The sequence below is a fragment of the Heterocephalus glaber genome, unplaced genomic scaffold, assembly GCF_053883595.1.
Source record: "Heterocephalus glaber isolate CG9 unplaced genomic scaffold, H.glaber_assembly_v1.0 deba00001561, whole genome shotgun sequence".
NCBI lineage: Eukaryota > Metazoa > Chordata > Mammalia > Rodentia > Bathyergidae > Heterocephalus > Heterocephalus glaber.
This window is the reverse complement of record NW_028258349.1, coordinates 10,094,733-10,110,704: the sequence shown is the minus strand read 5'-3', so window position 1 is coordinate 10,110,704 and position 15,972 is coordinate 10,094,733. Positions and strand designations below refer to the sequence as shown.

The 15,972-nt window shown below is 45.5% G+C and overlaps 1 protein-coding gene across 2 annotated transcripts in view; it reads left to right on the top strand.

Moving 5' to 3' along the window:
• Rhpn2 (rhophilin Rho GTPase binding protein 2) overlaps positions 1 to 15,972 on the top strand; it is a 65,802-nt gene that overhangs the window by 17,970 nt on the left and 31,860 nt on the right. For both annotated transcript variants that reach the window (XM_021239639.2, XM_004858809.3), the window contains exons 3-4: positions 10,110 to 10,238; positions 13,123 to 13,198. In XM_021239639.2, coding sequence (XP_021095298.1) covers positions 10,180 to 10,238; positions 13,123 to 13,198 — 135 coding nt within the window. In that variant the 5' untranslated portion in view covers positions 10,110 to 10,179. The remainder of the gene's footprint in view (positions 1 to 10,109; positions 10,239 to 13,122; positions 13,199 to 15,972) is intronic.

Genomic DNA, 15,972 nt, shown 5'->3' with positions numbered 1-15,972 from the left:
TTTCAGAGAGAGGAGAGGGAGGGGGAGGGGTATGGAGAAAGGGAGAGAGAAGAGGGAGAAGAGGGAAGGGAGAAAGTGAGAAAAAAGAGAAAAACGAAAAGGATCATGGCTGCATGCTGTGTGTGTGTGTGCGCGCGCGCGTGCCTGTGTGCGCACCTGTGCGTGCACGCACAAAGGACTTGAACATGTGCACAAAAGGACAAAGAAACCATTAGCAGTTGGCTCTTGGGAACAAGACTGGGATGGAGGTAGAGGTGATTCTTCCTTTTCATGTTACTCTCTTTGTTGCTTGAATATGTTTTTGACAACTGCATGAATTACTTTTTTGGCACCCCTGCCTTGAGCTTGGAAAACTGGTGTGTTTTGTGGCTTTGGGCTCTGGTGGACACTTTGACAATTTGACAGGCCAGCTTTGTAGCTAAAGGGGTAGTCCTGTGCTGTGGCCTCCCTAGGAGTGGGCTGTGCCAATTTGGTTCCTGGGTTCATTGAGCACCTCTTAAGTGGCAGGCAGGAGGTGCAGGAGAGAAGGCTGTGTGCAGTGCAGATGAGGATATACCCATGTGATGCTTTGTCTCTTACTGAGGGGAGACTTTTGCAGTGCTGGGGATTGAACTCAGGGTGTTGTACAGGGCAGGCAAGCACTCTGCCACAGTGCTATGCCCTTATCCCGCAAGGGAGACTTTTGTACACAAGTAAACAAACCAGATCACATCAAGAAGTGATACTTTCTGTGGTATGATGAAATAGAAATGTGATAGAGGTTGACCTAGGGTAGTGGTGGCAAACCTTTTAGAGAGGAATGCCTAAAATGCAACCCAAAACCCACTTCTTTATCCCAAAGTGGCAACACTGCAATTAAACCTGAATACTGAGGTTTTTGTTTAGAAAAAACAACTTGTATATTAACATCTTTTGTCATAAAAGAAAAACAATAACACATGTGCCTTAGGTTCACCACCACTGACCTAGGGTGACCTGGGATGGCACAGCCTCAGAAACACAGGGTCTCCGAGGAGGCCTCATTGAACAGGGAGCTGGGAGTTTCTCAGGCAGGAACTAGGGCAGTGCTGTTTGTTCTGTTAGTGACACCAGCCAACAAACAGCCTGTCTGAGGCCCAAGCCTGGCTCAGGCTCAGGCTCATTGTCAAGTTAGCAGTCATTCAGTGGGCAGGAGTGGGAGTGGGGAGAGTGTGTTAATGATTCTTGCAGTGACCTAGCAGTGCAGAGTGCCCCTCTGGAGAATGTTGTGAGGAAACCCTGAAGGTATTTATTAATCTGACTCAACCAGTGGTTTCCGAAAAACAAATAGGGCATTTGGCCAAGACCAGCTCTGAGCCTGCATTGTCCTTGGGCAACTGATTATGATTATGTGGCTGTTGCTATGGGCAAGGAGTCCTTTTGGTCATTCTTTGGCCCTTGGTGTCCTCTCTTCTGCATCCCAGCTGTCCCACTGCATACCCCACTGGAGGTAGAACAGTTGGAATGGGGGCCAGGGAACGTTTAGGAAATGTAGAAATGCAGGGTTGGAAGTGATGGTCCCAGCCCTTACCTGCTCAGGTGAGGGTACACCATAGCTGAGCAGGTCCTTCAAGATCTTCTCTATTTCTGATCCACATCAGCTCAGAGTCTGTGAGATCCCTGGAGTTTCATTAGGAAGATAGCAGATATTTTAGAGGTGCCTTTTCAGAATCAGCAAAGACAATATTCTTTTTTTCCAACTCCTTTACCACCTGTGAGAAAAGCTGGAGTAGAAATATGATGATGATGCTGTTTCTCCCAAAGTGAAATGATGGTCTGTGTGAGATTTAAGATCACTTACTCCCTCTGGGCTTCAGGTGTGCTCTTATCCCCATGGGGGCCGGGCCTGAGTTGCCAGATCTGACTTTTCTTACGCCTAGGAGAAGTTGAAGATTTTCTTCTTCTTTTTTTTCCTTTGGTACCAGGGATAAACTCGGGACCTTGTGCTTGCGAGGTAGGCGGTGGAACCACTGAACTAAATCCCCGGCCCAGAAGATTTATTTTTTCAATCTTCTGATTGCTGAACTTTTAAATATTCACAACCAGTTTATGAAAAGCAACACTCTTGAGAGACAAGTGAACAAGTCACACAGGTTTCCAGTCCAGTGAATGATCTCCTGACTAGAGGGTCGTAAAATTCTAGGCCAGGGTGGCTTTGGCTGTAATGAAAGTGACTTGAGGTTAATGACAGCTCATGTTGGCAGATCTGAGGGGCCAGTACATATCTACAGTGGGGTGTGTGAGCCCTGCCTGGCCTTTGGGGCTGGCACCAACTGGGAGATGGGCAGAGCACAGCTGTCCTGCCAGCCCCGCTCATGTTCTGCCTCAGCTGGGTGGTCACACGAGGGGACGGGATAGTCTTCTGCCCATCTCCTGAATCCCTGGCAGAGCAGGATTTGGGAGCAGTTCCTGGAAGAACAAAGTGAAGACAGCTCCCTAGAGTCAACTAAATTGCTCCAGTAAGGTCTCTGAAGCAGGTGCAAGTCATTGGATCAATGTGCTGCCTGTTCCCAGAGGGACAATTTTGTTAAAGACTTGGCTGGGGGAAAAATTTACACTAAAACAAATAGGGGCACATGGGCCAGGATGCAAAATTGTTTATACATATCCTTAAGACACAACATGGGCACATTAAGAAAATTTAGGACTTGGGACAGCAAAGCCATTGTCACGTAGGGGTTTGGTATGGTACAAAAGGCCTCAGAGGCTCCAAGTTGAGGGAAAGTGTGTGGATATGCTCAGTAGTGACAGGAAGTGGTTGACTGTGGCCTACCTTCCCCTGTTGACACATAGCTTGATCATTCACAGAGAGGAAGCAGGACACCTTCTCATTCTTCATTCTTACAGTTGTGCCACTCTTTGTGAGAAACCCAGGGGAGTGGGCCTTCCCTTGGGGCTCCAAGCCAGACAGAGGCCATGGATTCTCATGGGGCCCCTTTCTGGGCAGGAAAGGGCTGAATGAAACTCCCGTGTGCCTCATCCTGGTCAGCCACAAATTCTCTTTAGGCTGTAACACCTGTTACTAGACCACATCAGCCACAGTGTGTATCTCCCAAGCAAAAGCTTTTGAAAAAGGCCATGTTCCTCTGAAAAGACCCATAGAGGCCATTTGTTTTTACCCAGCAAGGCAGCCTGGATACAGAGCATTGGCATCCACAAAAGGCCAAGGCTCTGGCCTTAATCCCTGATTTGGGCTGGCTTGTTTTATTTTTATCCATTGCCCCAGCCTGAACCCAGAGATAGCCATGCACACTTACCATCTTGAACCGCTACACCTTTTTGAGAAACAGCCTTCCACCAATGAATCAATAACACAAATCCTTACCCATACTAGAAACTGCTCAAAACCTAGAGTTGAATCACTTTTGCACCTAAAAGGCAGCGTCGTGGAAATCAACCTTGACATCCCTCTGGCTTCCAACATTTTTCAGACTGCCCACACAAAGAGGTCCACATCCAAAGAGCAGCTCATTGATTGGTTGCACATAGTAAGTGGTAAGTTGCCTAGTCGAGAGGATGCATAGCAAATTAATATATAAAAGTGGAGAAATCAAGAGTCACCATTCATAGATATTCTCTGAATATTTAGATGAGAGTCTTGAAATCTTCATTTCTGTGTTTATTTTTTATGGTACTGGAGATTAAACCCAGCATCTTCATACCAGGCTATGTCACCAGGGGTTTTTTTTATTATTTATTGCTAATTTGCTAAGTTGTTCAGGTTGGGCGTGAATTTGCCATTTTCCTGCCTCGTCACCCCAGACTGCTGTGATTACAGGTGTGCACCACCACGCCTGGCTTCCATGTTTATTTTGGACCCACTCTGTTGCCCAAAGTCAGTCAAACTGAGTGGGTTGATCATCCCTGATATAGAAAGGATTTTGCTGGTTTCCAAGAGAAATACAAAGAAATAGGCTTGTCCTCCAGGAGTTATCACTGTTTATCTTGCTTCCTTCCAAAGTAGATTCTACGCACATTTACACCCTTGTACAACATAGGATTAAAGTAAAAATGAACGAAGATATGGGAGCAGGAGGAAGAAGAATAAAAGATTTAGCAGGAGGCAGGGCTGGTAAATGCCACAAAAGTCTTATTAGATGGAGCCACTGAGCTTCCTGGCAGCCAATGTGAAGAAGGGAATGTGATTTGGACCACATTATATACTCATTAGCCAGAAGGAAACAAATTGCTAAGAAGTGAAACTGTTCCCAGCACCGAGGACTGAGAAATTTTTGTTCCCTGAGTCTTGTGGACAATATGGGCCATAAATCAGTCATTGTCTCAGTAATACCTGTGTAGCACTGAGTTTTACAAGCTGCAGGCTGTGACCCATGGTGTACAATGAAATCAATTCAGTGGGTTGCTGTGGTATAATAAAAAAAATAAATATTTGGTCTTTGTTCCCTTTGTTCCTGTGTTCCTGGTCCCTGAACTCCTAAAACCCTTGTCCTCTAGGTTCCTGGCACAGAGCTCCTAAAACTCTTGGAATGTCTTGAGTGATAAGAGTATCTTTTGTATGCTAATGAGGTGACTCTGAGTGGGAGGCTTCATGGTGGGGCCTGATCCCCAGAGAGACCAAGCCCTGCTAAGAGGATTGCAACCCTTAGCTCTCCATCCGACTCCTACTTCCAGATACAGGAGAGGGCCTGGAGATTGAGGTCAGTGGTTTAACCAATCAGGTCTAGGCAGTGAAATCTCCATAAAACTATTAAATGATGGGGTGCAGGGAGCCTGCCAGGTGGTGAACATGTTGAGGTGCTGGGAGGGTGACCACTCAGAGAAGTCATGGAATCTCCCCACACCTCCCTCCCGTACCTTGTCCTGTACATTTCTTCATTTGGCTGTTTGGAATTAGCCAGTCTTCCTGAATTCTTAGTCATTCTAGTGAATTACCAAACCTGAAGAGGGGGTTGTAGGTACCCCTGATTTATAGCTGGTTGGTCAGAAGTCCAGGCATCTCCTTCCCCTGGGACCTGGGACTGGTGCCTGAAGTGTGGAGGAGCCCTTAACCTGTGGGTTTGGGGAGGGTCTGTGCTAACTCTAGAAGTTGCAATCAGAATTGAATTGTTGGAAACCCAATTGGTATTGGAGAATCAAAAAATTGGAGAGTTGCAAACATCATTTTTTTAAAAAGAAGGCATAGAGTAGAGTGGACTATGTCAGAGGGCATCACACCTTTCGCTTTTGTGTGACTTTGTTTCAGGGTTGTGCTTGGGTACACAAGCCCTACTCTGTGATATAAAATGTTGTTCTTACTGGTGATCAAGCTACCCCCAGAGTAGGCTCCAGGCCCGTGGTACTCACAAGCTGAGTATCATTGAGTAGCTCACCACCTGGCGGGGGAAGTCCAAACACAGGTGTGAAAACTTTTGAGCAGCCAGAGGATGAGGCGAAGGAGAGTCCTAGTGGACAGGCAGATGGTAGAGGAAGAGGGTACGCACTTGACTTTCTGGGGAAAGGTGGGCAGATGGGAGCAGAGTGAGCAGGTGACAGCTGGCTAGGTTTTCCTAGCTGAGAGGCAGCAGTAGTCAGATGGTCTCCAGGTGGCTGAAGCTCCTAGCCGGTGAGCTTCATGTTTCCTCATCCATGAAGTGAGGATGATTCTAGCACTCAGCGAGAGGGGAGGTTCATGGACATATGCTCAGCTCAGGTGTGGCTCAGTGCCTGCTAGTTAGTCCATTGTTATTTTTGTTGTGATTTCTCATCTGTGAAATAAAGGACATCTCTGAGTTGATGTCAGAGCCTCTGCTTGAAAACTTGGGTATAGTTTGTTGCTCTGTGCTGTTGTTGAAGACTATTATTCCATGAGTGTACCATGTGAGTGTCACATTTCTGTCAGGTAATGGACATTTGGATTGTTTCTACTTTTTTGGCTACTGTGAACATTAATACGCATGTCTTTATTTTTTATTTTTTGGTACTGGGGATCAAACTTGGGACCTTGCGCTTTTGAGGCAGGTGCTGGAACCACTGAGCTAAATTCCTGGCCCAATATGCATGTCTTTAGGTGCACACATTTTCTGTCTCTTGTATAGATTTCTTGGAGTGGAATTTCTAGGTTGTTTTGTAAGTTTAACATTTTTAGAAATGTTAAAAAGAAAACTGTTTTCCAAAGTGGCTCTTTGATTTCCAACCAACAGTATATGGAGGTTCCAGTTTCTCCAGTGTCCTCACTAACACTCGTTAGTATCATTTTTTAATATTGGTATCTCATTATGGTTTTAATTTGAATTTTTCTGCTGACTAATGATACTGAGTGCTGTTTTCATAAACTTTTAGTTATTCATGTATATTTGGTAAAATGTCTATCAGATCTTTTGGTGATTTTAAAAAAAACCCTGAATTGTGTTTTTAATTATTTAATTAACAGAATTCCTTATATATTTTGCATACAAATTATCAGACATATAATTTGCAAATATTTTCTTTCAGTCTGTGGCCGCCCTGCCTGTCTGCCTGCCTGCCCACCTGCCTTCCTACCTTCTTTCCTTCCTTCTGTGCTATGGGTTAAATCCAGGTATTCACATAGGCTGAACCCGTACTTTACTACTGAGTTAAATGTCTATTCCCTCCATTTTCTTATGATGTCTTCTGAAGTGTAGAAGTTTAAAAATTTTTCTTTTTGGTACTGGGGATCGAACTCGGGTCCAAAAAAATTTTTTTTTTAGAAGTTTAAAAATTTGACAATGACCAATTTATCAGTTTCTTCTCTCTCTTATGGATTATGCTTTTGGTGTGTAGCTAAGAATTCTTTGGCCAACTTAAGGTCATGAAGATTTTCTCCTGTATTTTCTTTTTGGTGGTTGTTGTGTTTTTTGCTTGTTTGTTTGTTTTTTTGAGACAAGGTCTCACTTTGTAGTTCAGACTGGCTTTTAACTCACTATGTAGCTCAAGTTGGCCTTGAACTAATGATCCTCCTGCCTCTACCTCCCCAGTAATGGAGTCACAGGAGTGTGCCACCACACCCAGCCTGTATTTTCTTCTAGAAGTTTTAGAGGTATACCTCTTAAATTGTGGTGTCTGAGGCATTTTGATATTTGTATATGGTATGAGATTTAGATTGAGGTTAATTCATTGTCCTTTGTGCAGAAAAAAGTTCACATAGCAGGCCTAAGACTGCTATCCTTAAGAAGGAAGACCTGCTTGCAAGGTTGGCCCATGACTGGAGTCTGGAAACTTGGACTTTAGGAGGGCTTCATCTTTTCCGGACTGGCAAGTGAACTCATTGGGCCTAAACTGTTTCTACAAATGATGTGGTTTATGCTGAGCTGCCTGATTTCCTTCTGGGAACCTGGAATTCTGCAGTTTTTCTAAGCAGAGGCAATTCCCTGATTAGCCCCCAGTAAAAGGTCTGGACACTGTGTCTCTAATGAGTTCCCTTGGTAGGTGACTTTGCATATAATTGGTTGCTGGAGGAATTAAGCATATTTCGTCTGACTTTATTGGGAAAGGATTCTTAGAAGCCTGTGCCTGGCTTCCTTCATATCCCTCCCTATGGGCCTGTTGGGCCTGTTCCTTTGCTGACTGAATCTTTTTCTTTTCTTTCTATCATCAATACTAGGGATTGAACTCAGGGACTTCACCTTGAGCTACATTCTTGGTCCTTTTTTAAAAATTTATTTTATTTTTTTCTTTTGAGACAGGGTCTCATTAAGTCAAGTTGTCCAGGCTGGGTTGACCTTAAGACCCTCTTTTCTCAGCTTTCCTGAGTGCTAGAATTATAGGCATGAGCTTCTGTGCCTGTGTTGTTTGTCTCCTTTAGCTCTGATGAATCAAAGCCATGAGTCCTGAGAGTCCTGCTCAATCAGTGAACTGGGGGTGATCTTGGAAACGCTGGCATACCTCTGGATGTTGGATCGCTTCAGCACCATATGTTGAATTTTACTTCTTTTGTCAAAATCAGTTAACCATAAATATAAAGATTTGTTTCTGGACTCTGTTCCATTGTCTGCTCTATTCTGTCTTGATTACTGTGGTTTTGTAGTAACTTTTAAAATCAAATATCAGAACTCTTTCAAATTTGGTCTTTTTTTTTTTTTTTTTTAAACTGGCTATTCTACATTCTTTGCATCTCTATATAAATTTTAGGATTTGTTAGTCAATTTCTGCTACAAAGCTTATGGGATTTTAATGGGGATTGCATTGACTCAGTAGAGCAACTGGGGAGACTTGACTTTTGACTATAAGCAGTCTTCTAATCTTTAAACATGGAATAGCTCTCCATTTAATATCTGAGCACTGTTTCATAGTTTTCAAGGTGCAAGTCTTTTAATACTTTTGTTATATTTATTCCTGAATGCTTTATTCTTTTTGATGCTTTTGTGAATGAAATGGTTTTCTCAATTTCAGTTTAAGCTTGTTCAGTGCTAATATGTAGAAATAGAATTTTATTGGTTTGTTTGTAGCATTTTGAACCCAGGGCCTTCACACTGACATCCCTAGCCTGTTTTTTATTTTTTATTTTGAGTCAGGATCTCACTAAGTTTACCAGGCTGGGCTGAAACTTGGAATCCTCCTGCCTTAGGCTCCTACAATCCTGGGGTTATAGGCATGTCCTACCATGCCCAGCTGGAAGTAAGTTATGTGTATTTCCCCCCCTTTTTTCTTTTAGGTGCTGGAGATCATACCCAAGGTCATGATTCTACCACTGAGCCATGCCCCTAGCCCTAATTTCTTTTGTTGTTGTTGTTGTTGTCTTTTAGAGAGATTTGCCCTGATTGCTGTATACTGATTGTATCCTGTGACCTCACATTGATTCTAACATTTGCTTTGTAGATGCCTTGGGATTTTCTACATACTGTATAAGATAACTCCCCACAAGGAATGTAACCATTATATACTGTAAATGTACTAATAAAAAACCAAACCACCCCCTCCCCCAAAAAGAAAAAGCCATCTGTGAATAAAGACAGTTTTATTTCTTCCTTTCCAATTTGAGTGCCTTTAATTTCTTTATTTGCATCTCAGTGCATGGATTTAAGTGCCAGGGGTGGTGGTACACACCTGTAATCTCAGCACCCTGGGAGGCTGAGACAGGTGGATTGCAAGCTCGAGTTCAGTCTGGGCAATTTAGTGACACCCTGTCTCAAAACAACAAAAAAAAGGTGTGGGAGGCTAGGATGTAGCTCAGTGTGAAAGCTCTGGGTTCAATCCCCCCAGTACCATAAAAACAGCTACAAAAAGAAGTGGCAAGAGCAGACTGGGTTGCCTTGGTCAGAAGGGGAAAATAGTCTTTCACTGTTAACTATGAAGTTAACTGGCAGTTTTTGTAGATTCCCTTTGTTAGGTTTTGTAAATTCTCTTTTTTTCCTTGTTTGTTGAGAATTTTTGTCCACTCCTCCTACATACTTCCACTGAAACAATGGTCTTACTTTGTTTTTGTTGTTGTTGTTTGTTTTTTGTTTTAATTTTTAAAAACTATTTATGTATGTATGTATGTATGTATTCATTTATTTATTTTGCAGTACCAGGGATCGAACTTAGGACCTTGCGCTTGCCAGGCAGGCACAGTGCCAGTGAGCTATATCCCCAGGGCCTTGTTTTAATTTTTTGAGACAGGATTTCACTATGTAGCTCAGGCCGGCCTCCAGCTCACATTGATTGTCCTGGCTCAGCCTCCCGAGTGCTGTGATTATAGGCAGCTCCATCATGCTTGGCAATGGTTTCACTTTGTTGCCCAGGCTGTCCTTGAACTTTTGGGCCCAAAAGATCCTTCTACTTCAGCCTCCCAAGGAGTGGGAATTACAGGTGTGTGCCCCTGAACTTGTTGGCTTACCCATGTCCTTTTAAGGGGATCATTTATGGTCTTTCAGGGGGGTGACTGGGCGCAGTCTTTTCTGAAGGTTATTGCTTTGCAGGCATTTTAGGATTCACATGCATAAGCTCACACTGTCATTGGCTACATCCCCAAGTCCCTTTGCCAACAGTCATGGCTTGTGATGGGGCAGGTACCCAGGATCTCGGAGACACCTTATCCAATCACATCTGGCCCTCAGCTTCAGGCGGCCCTGAGCAGGGCCTAGGAGCTGGATCTGTCTGCCCGGCAGCTGGGATCCTTGGCTGAGTCCTCTTCTGTCCTTCTCTTTGAACAGAGTGGCCACGAACCAGAAGGTGCGGGAGCAGGTGCGCCTGGAGCTGAGTTTCGTCAACTCCGACCTGCAGATGCTCAAGGAGGAGCTGGAGGGGCTCAACATCTCGGTGGGAGTGTACCAGAGTGGGGAGTAAGTGGGCAGCGCACGGACACGCCCGCCTCTGAGGGGGTGTGCCAAGAGGCTGGCGCCCCCTACTGCAGGAAATGAGACAGTGATCGGACCTGGGCTTGAGCCCAGTGCCAGGTTAAAGGGATGAGCCTGTGGAGTTGGATGGGAAGTAACTGGATTGTTGGACAAAAAGACATTTGTCCTGGGCGCCCCTTGGGACGTGCTTTATAGAGTTGTGTGTCTGGGTCTAAGGGGGAGGCAGGATCTCTCACTTGGGCTGCATGGTGTGTCTGCGGAGAGATGTCCTGAGAGAGCTGGCCTCCCAGATGGGGCCTGGCCTTGTCCCCGAGCCCTATACCAAGCACAGGGCCTGCCCTTGGGTCTTTACCTTGAAAAGATGCAAGAGTTGAAACTGCCTTGATAAGGGTATTTTACAATAAAGATTAGGGAAGCCCCCCAAATCTCCAAGAAGACAGTGCAATGATGATACTTCAGAAACATATCTGGTTAAATATTTGAGAAATGAATATTCTTCAGGAGCAGTCTTTAGGGAGTGTTTGTGGGTGGTGGAATATTGAGGTGTGGCTGTCTGAAAATCCCAGAAAGTTTTCCACCCAGGGTGAGCTACTTTTTTTGGAGGTAGTGGAAGCCCCTGTTTGAGAAGTGTTAAACTCCAGAAACGGTTTATGTACTTTTCTTTCACGGAAGGGAGGTTCTGTAAAAGTGGGTGGACTCCAGGGAGAGCTTGAGAGCAAAATAGTTCACTGGATTAACAGAAGGAAGACATTCGGGGACTTGGAGTCACCTTGGAATGCGCACTTCCCAATCCTAAGCCTCTGCAGGGCCCCTGGCTTTTTGAAGCCTAAAGCCCCTCTGGCCCCTCCTCTGCCTGCCGCCTCCCCAGTGGGCTCCCAGTGTAGTTTGAAAGCCTACTCAGCAGCAATACACAGAAGGTTCTCCTAGCCTAGATGCTGGTGTTAAATTCCAGTTTGCCCAAAAAGGCCAGTTCCTCGAAGAGGCGAGGCAAGGTAAACCTTGGTAGTAAATGGAGGCTGTTTCATACTTGCATTTGCTGTGTTAAACAGCAAGGGTGTCCATCATGGGGGTTTCTCCCAGAGCCATGCACTTAAGGCCCTCATGTGGTCACAGTGGCTCTGGAGTGGTCTCAGTCACTCCTCTGTGTCACGGAGGAGAGGGGAGACAAGTGCAGATTCCCAGTAGCACCTTGCGCTTGCATCCTCCATTCTAAGCACTTTCAAAGCCGTTTCTTTCCTTAGCCCTTCCGCAGGTCCTCCCCTAAGCAGGAGGCCAGGATTTGGTAGCTGGTGCTGAGAGAAAACCTTGATTTCGTCCTTGCCCTGGAACTATGCCAGTGTCAGCTGTCACTGTCAGTGGGACAGACACCATTTTGTGATTTCTGGGCAACATTGTACCTTCCTCTTGCTTCTCTAATCTTAGGTGCCCCCCCCCCCACCAAAAAAAAAGAAAAATAATTTTTTAAAAATGTTCTTTCCTTCCTGGTACTGTACATCTTTAAACACTTCCATGAGGCAGACAGGGAAGAAATGGTCTCACTGTGCAGATGAGAAAACGCAGTGACACACTGGGGCTGGGTGCCCTGGGGCTGGGTCCTCAGGACACCCTGTCACTCCTCTTCTCCTTGCCTGGGTGTCCGTTGTGGGAAGAGCAGAGCGTGCCTCCAGCCCCATGTGGGCTGAGGAAGGACAGCACTGGTGCCTGAAGGAGCAAGGCCTGACCTGCCCTCGGGTCCTTCCGCCAGAGTCCAGCTTTCCTGGTGGGCTTTGGGGAAGCTGCATACCTGGGCTGTGTCTCACCTGCGTTTAGCACAGCTGTGCCATGGTGGCAGTTTCAGCTTACAGCCCCATTGTCCACTCACCGTGCCCAGCATTCCTGGCCTTGTCTCTGGGATGGGCTGGAGGGCTCCTGTTACAGGTTGGGGAGCTAAATCCCTCTTTGCAAAACATAGGCTGCACCAGTCCACTTCCTGCTGGCCCTGCCCCTAGGAATGTGGGTTCAGGGAGCACTCTCAGGGCAGCCTGTGGGGTGCCCCAGTGGTCAGTGGGAGGCACTGGATGGGAGTGGATATGAAGTGGTCCATGAGTCCGGCCCTGGACTGGGAGCTGGGTGTACTGAGGTGTCAGACAGGCATTCCCTGAACAGGTAAGGGAACACCTGGTGTGATGTGCCCCAAAAGACAAGGCATCTGAGAGCCCAGGCTTGTGCTCTGGGGGGGTGGGTATTGGATTGGTGAGACCCACAGTGATGAGAAGAGGAGGAGGGGCTGGGGATTTAGCTCAGTGGTGCGGTCGCCTGCCTCGAAAGTATAAGGTCCTGAGTTCGATCTCGATCTCCGGTACCCCGCCCTAAAAGAAAAGAAGAGGAGGAGGAGGGTGGGGGCTGAGGACCAGAAGGAGGCCCAGTGTAGCAGGTGGCAAACCCAGGGCAGGTCAGGAGGCAGTGAGCACCCCAGACATAGACCTGGTGCACATGGGTTCTCGGCACACTTGCTGCAAGGTGCATAGGACTGGAGAGCTGGTGGGGCCCTGTTATCATGCTGGGCCATTCAGCTATCACAGGGATCTGGGGAGTCCCTTGAAGAGCAGAAAGAAGGGCGTGACCAGAGTTGTCTTTATGTTCACTTTTTTTCTTTTTTTTGTGCCGGGGATCAAACTCAGGACCTTGCGCTTGCGAGGCAGGCGCCGGAACCACTGAGCTAAATCCCCGGGCCAGAGTTGTCTTTATGGAATGCCAGCCTGTCAGCCAGGAGTGGGCTGGACTGGCCTAAGGAGAGGGGTGGGGATGAGAGCTGGGTTGCTGGGGCAGGGCCATAGGGCGTACAGTGGCCAGGTTGGGGTGCTCATATACCTTGTTGTATTCCTTGTAGGGAGGCGTTTACAATTCCCTTGATTCCTCTTGGCCTGAAGGAGACCAAAGACATTGACTTTTCTGTCGTCCTCAAGGTAAATCTCCAAGCACTGGGTCCTGGGCTCAGAGTTTAAAGTGGAAATGGAGGACTTGTGTGTTCCTTACAGTGGCTTTAGGCTCTGTGTGCCAAGGGTCACTTGGTGTCTGCAGGGTGACTCTGAGCCCTCTCTTGGCGTGTGGCTCTGAAGTTCCTCCTGTTTGCATGTAGAAGGCGTGTTGGAGTCCCAGGACTCCATGGGAGTCAAGTGAAAAGAGGGTCTGTACAGGTGTGCAAGTTAAAAATTGTACCCTATTATATTAGTATCTTTATTCTTAAAATTGTGTAAGCAGTTTAGGCCATGTTTGTGAAAGACCAGGTTAAGTTTTCCCCCAAACATTTGATTATGGAAAAATTCTGAGTTTATGGAAAAACTGAAAGAATTTTATAACAAACCCCTGTATATTACTTTGTAGATTCTACCGTTAACACCATAATACACCATATGCTTTATCACCACGTACCTAAAACATCTTGCTTTATTGGATATCTGTCCATTCATGCATCCTTGTTTCTATACATCAGTCCACCTGATTTTGTGACACATTTAAAAGTAAATCAGAGATGTCAATTTACTCCCCTTCAGTACTTGAATAACTAGAGTTTGGGGTTTGTTTTCTCCCCTATCTAATTCCTGGGTGTCTGAGCTCCTCTGTCATTTAGCAGATACTTGTGCTGACATTGTGTTGGGTGCTAGAAATGCCACAGACTGTGCCCTGTGGGTCAGTGGAGGCCCGGAGAGACAGGGACTTTGGTGGAACTCACAAGAGAGGCTGTGTTCCCAGCCTGGGGCCAGAATACTGTTCCATGCGTAGAATGTTCCAACCCTCCACCCACCATCCTCAATTTAAGGTTTGGGGTTTTTTTTTGGGACTGGGGCTCGAACTCAAGACCTTGTGTGTACTAAGCCCGACCTCTACCACTAAGCCACATTCTCAGCCCAGTCATCGGTTTGAGATATCATGAATCACTTCTAGCTGCCATTTAGGAGGAGATTAAGAGAATGAGGGGGAAGGTGGTGCCTGTCTCTGAGCTTTAACAGCACAGGCACAAGAGATAGGAAAGAATCCCAGAATGGTGAGAAATGCTTCAAAGAATTATGTTTCTTAGTAATCCTGTTCAGTGACTCATCTCGGACCATTTTTAGTTGAGGAAAGAAAAAAATTATCATATGGCATTTTGACCACTAAAAAATTTATCTGTTAAAAGCAGTTGGAAGCTGGGTGTGGTGATACATGCCTGTAATCCCAACATTCTGGAAAGCTGAGGTAGGAGGATTGCAAATTCAACCCCAGCCTGGCAATTTAGTGAGACCCTGTCTCAAAATTTTAAAAAAGGGTGAAGGCCCTGGGTTCAGTCACCAGTACTGGGAGGGAAAAGCAATTAAACGTTTGCACTGTGAGTTCCCCTTTACCCAGGGCCTCTTCTGCTGCAGTTTTTGTTTAAATCCAGGTTACAGACCCTCCCTGGAAGTCGGAGGTTAGGCTGGAATGGGAGAAGGGCAGGTTTACCAGAGTTTATTTTCTGGATAAAAAACATTTCTTTCTCTCTCCCTTTCTTCTCTTCTCTTCCTCTTCCTCTTCTTCTTTTCTTTTCTTTTGGAAACATTTCAGAGACAGCAGCTTTATGCTAGCTTCTCAAGGCTGCCTGAGCTTTTAGATGTAACTTGTCACTGATTTGTGGGATTTGAGACAATCCATGTATTTGTAGAAATGCTTTTAGTTGTATTTATAGTCTTTTCTTTAAGATTTAATTTGTCTGTTGCTTGGTGCCGGAGCTACAGGAATGCAGGCATTTTAAAGGATTCTTTTGAAGAAACTTGGGAATTTTATGAGCATCTGTAAGGCTCCAAATAGGTCACATGCTGAATTCCACATTAAAGCAGGAGGAAAAAAAAAAAAATCCCATGTTGTGGGGATGGCTAATTACTATTCAGCCATGGCTTCTGACCATGTCATTTCAGCCTAAAAGGGGCTCTTGCAGATGTCAGTCATCCAAAAATGGGAATGTTTGGGCACTTTGTATTTTCTGCTTTTCACATTTGTGCTTGGGAGAAACACAGATACCAGAGAAGGGGTTCTGCTGGCTGAGTTGGGAGTTCCATAGGGTGTTTAAGGTTAGGATACCTTCGTGGGGTGATTTTGTTCTATTTTAAAGAAATAGGCTTTATTTATGTATTTATTTGGTTTTTTGAGATGGGATCTTCCTATGTAGTCTAGGCTGGCCCTGAACTCACTATTCTGCCTCTTGACTGCTGGCATTACAGGCATGTGCTACCGAAATGAGCTTTTAATAGCCACATTAAAAATCACCATCAGGGCTGGCCATGTAGCTTCCTGGTAAAGCACTTACTTGCCTAGCATGGGTATGGCCCTGGGTTCCATTCTTAGCACCTCAAAACAAAACAGAAAAGCACCATCAAAATAGATTCCTTTGCCAGGGATTTAGCTCAGTGGTGCTGCTGCCTGCCTTGAAAGCACAAAGTCCCCAGTTCGATCCCTGGTACAAAAAAAAAAAAAAAAATTCCCTTTTCAAGCTGGGTGGTGCACACCAGTAATCTCAGCACTTGGGAGGCTGAGGCTGGAGGATCTTGAGTTTAAGGCTAGCTTGGACTACATACATAGCAAAATCCTGTTTCAAAAGATCAAAAAAGAGAAACAAAGAAACAAAAAACCCCCCAGAAAATATTAGTGCAGAATATTCAGAAAATATGAAGACATGTAAAGAACCCTCCCTACAGAGCTTTGTAACTTGCTCAATATTGTATTTAAT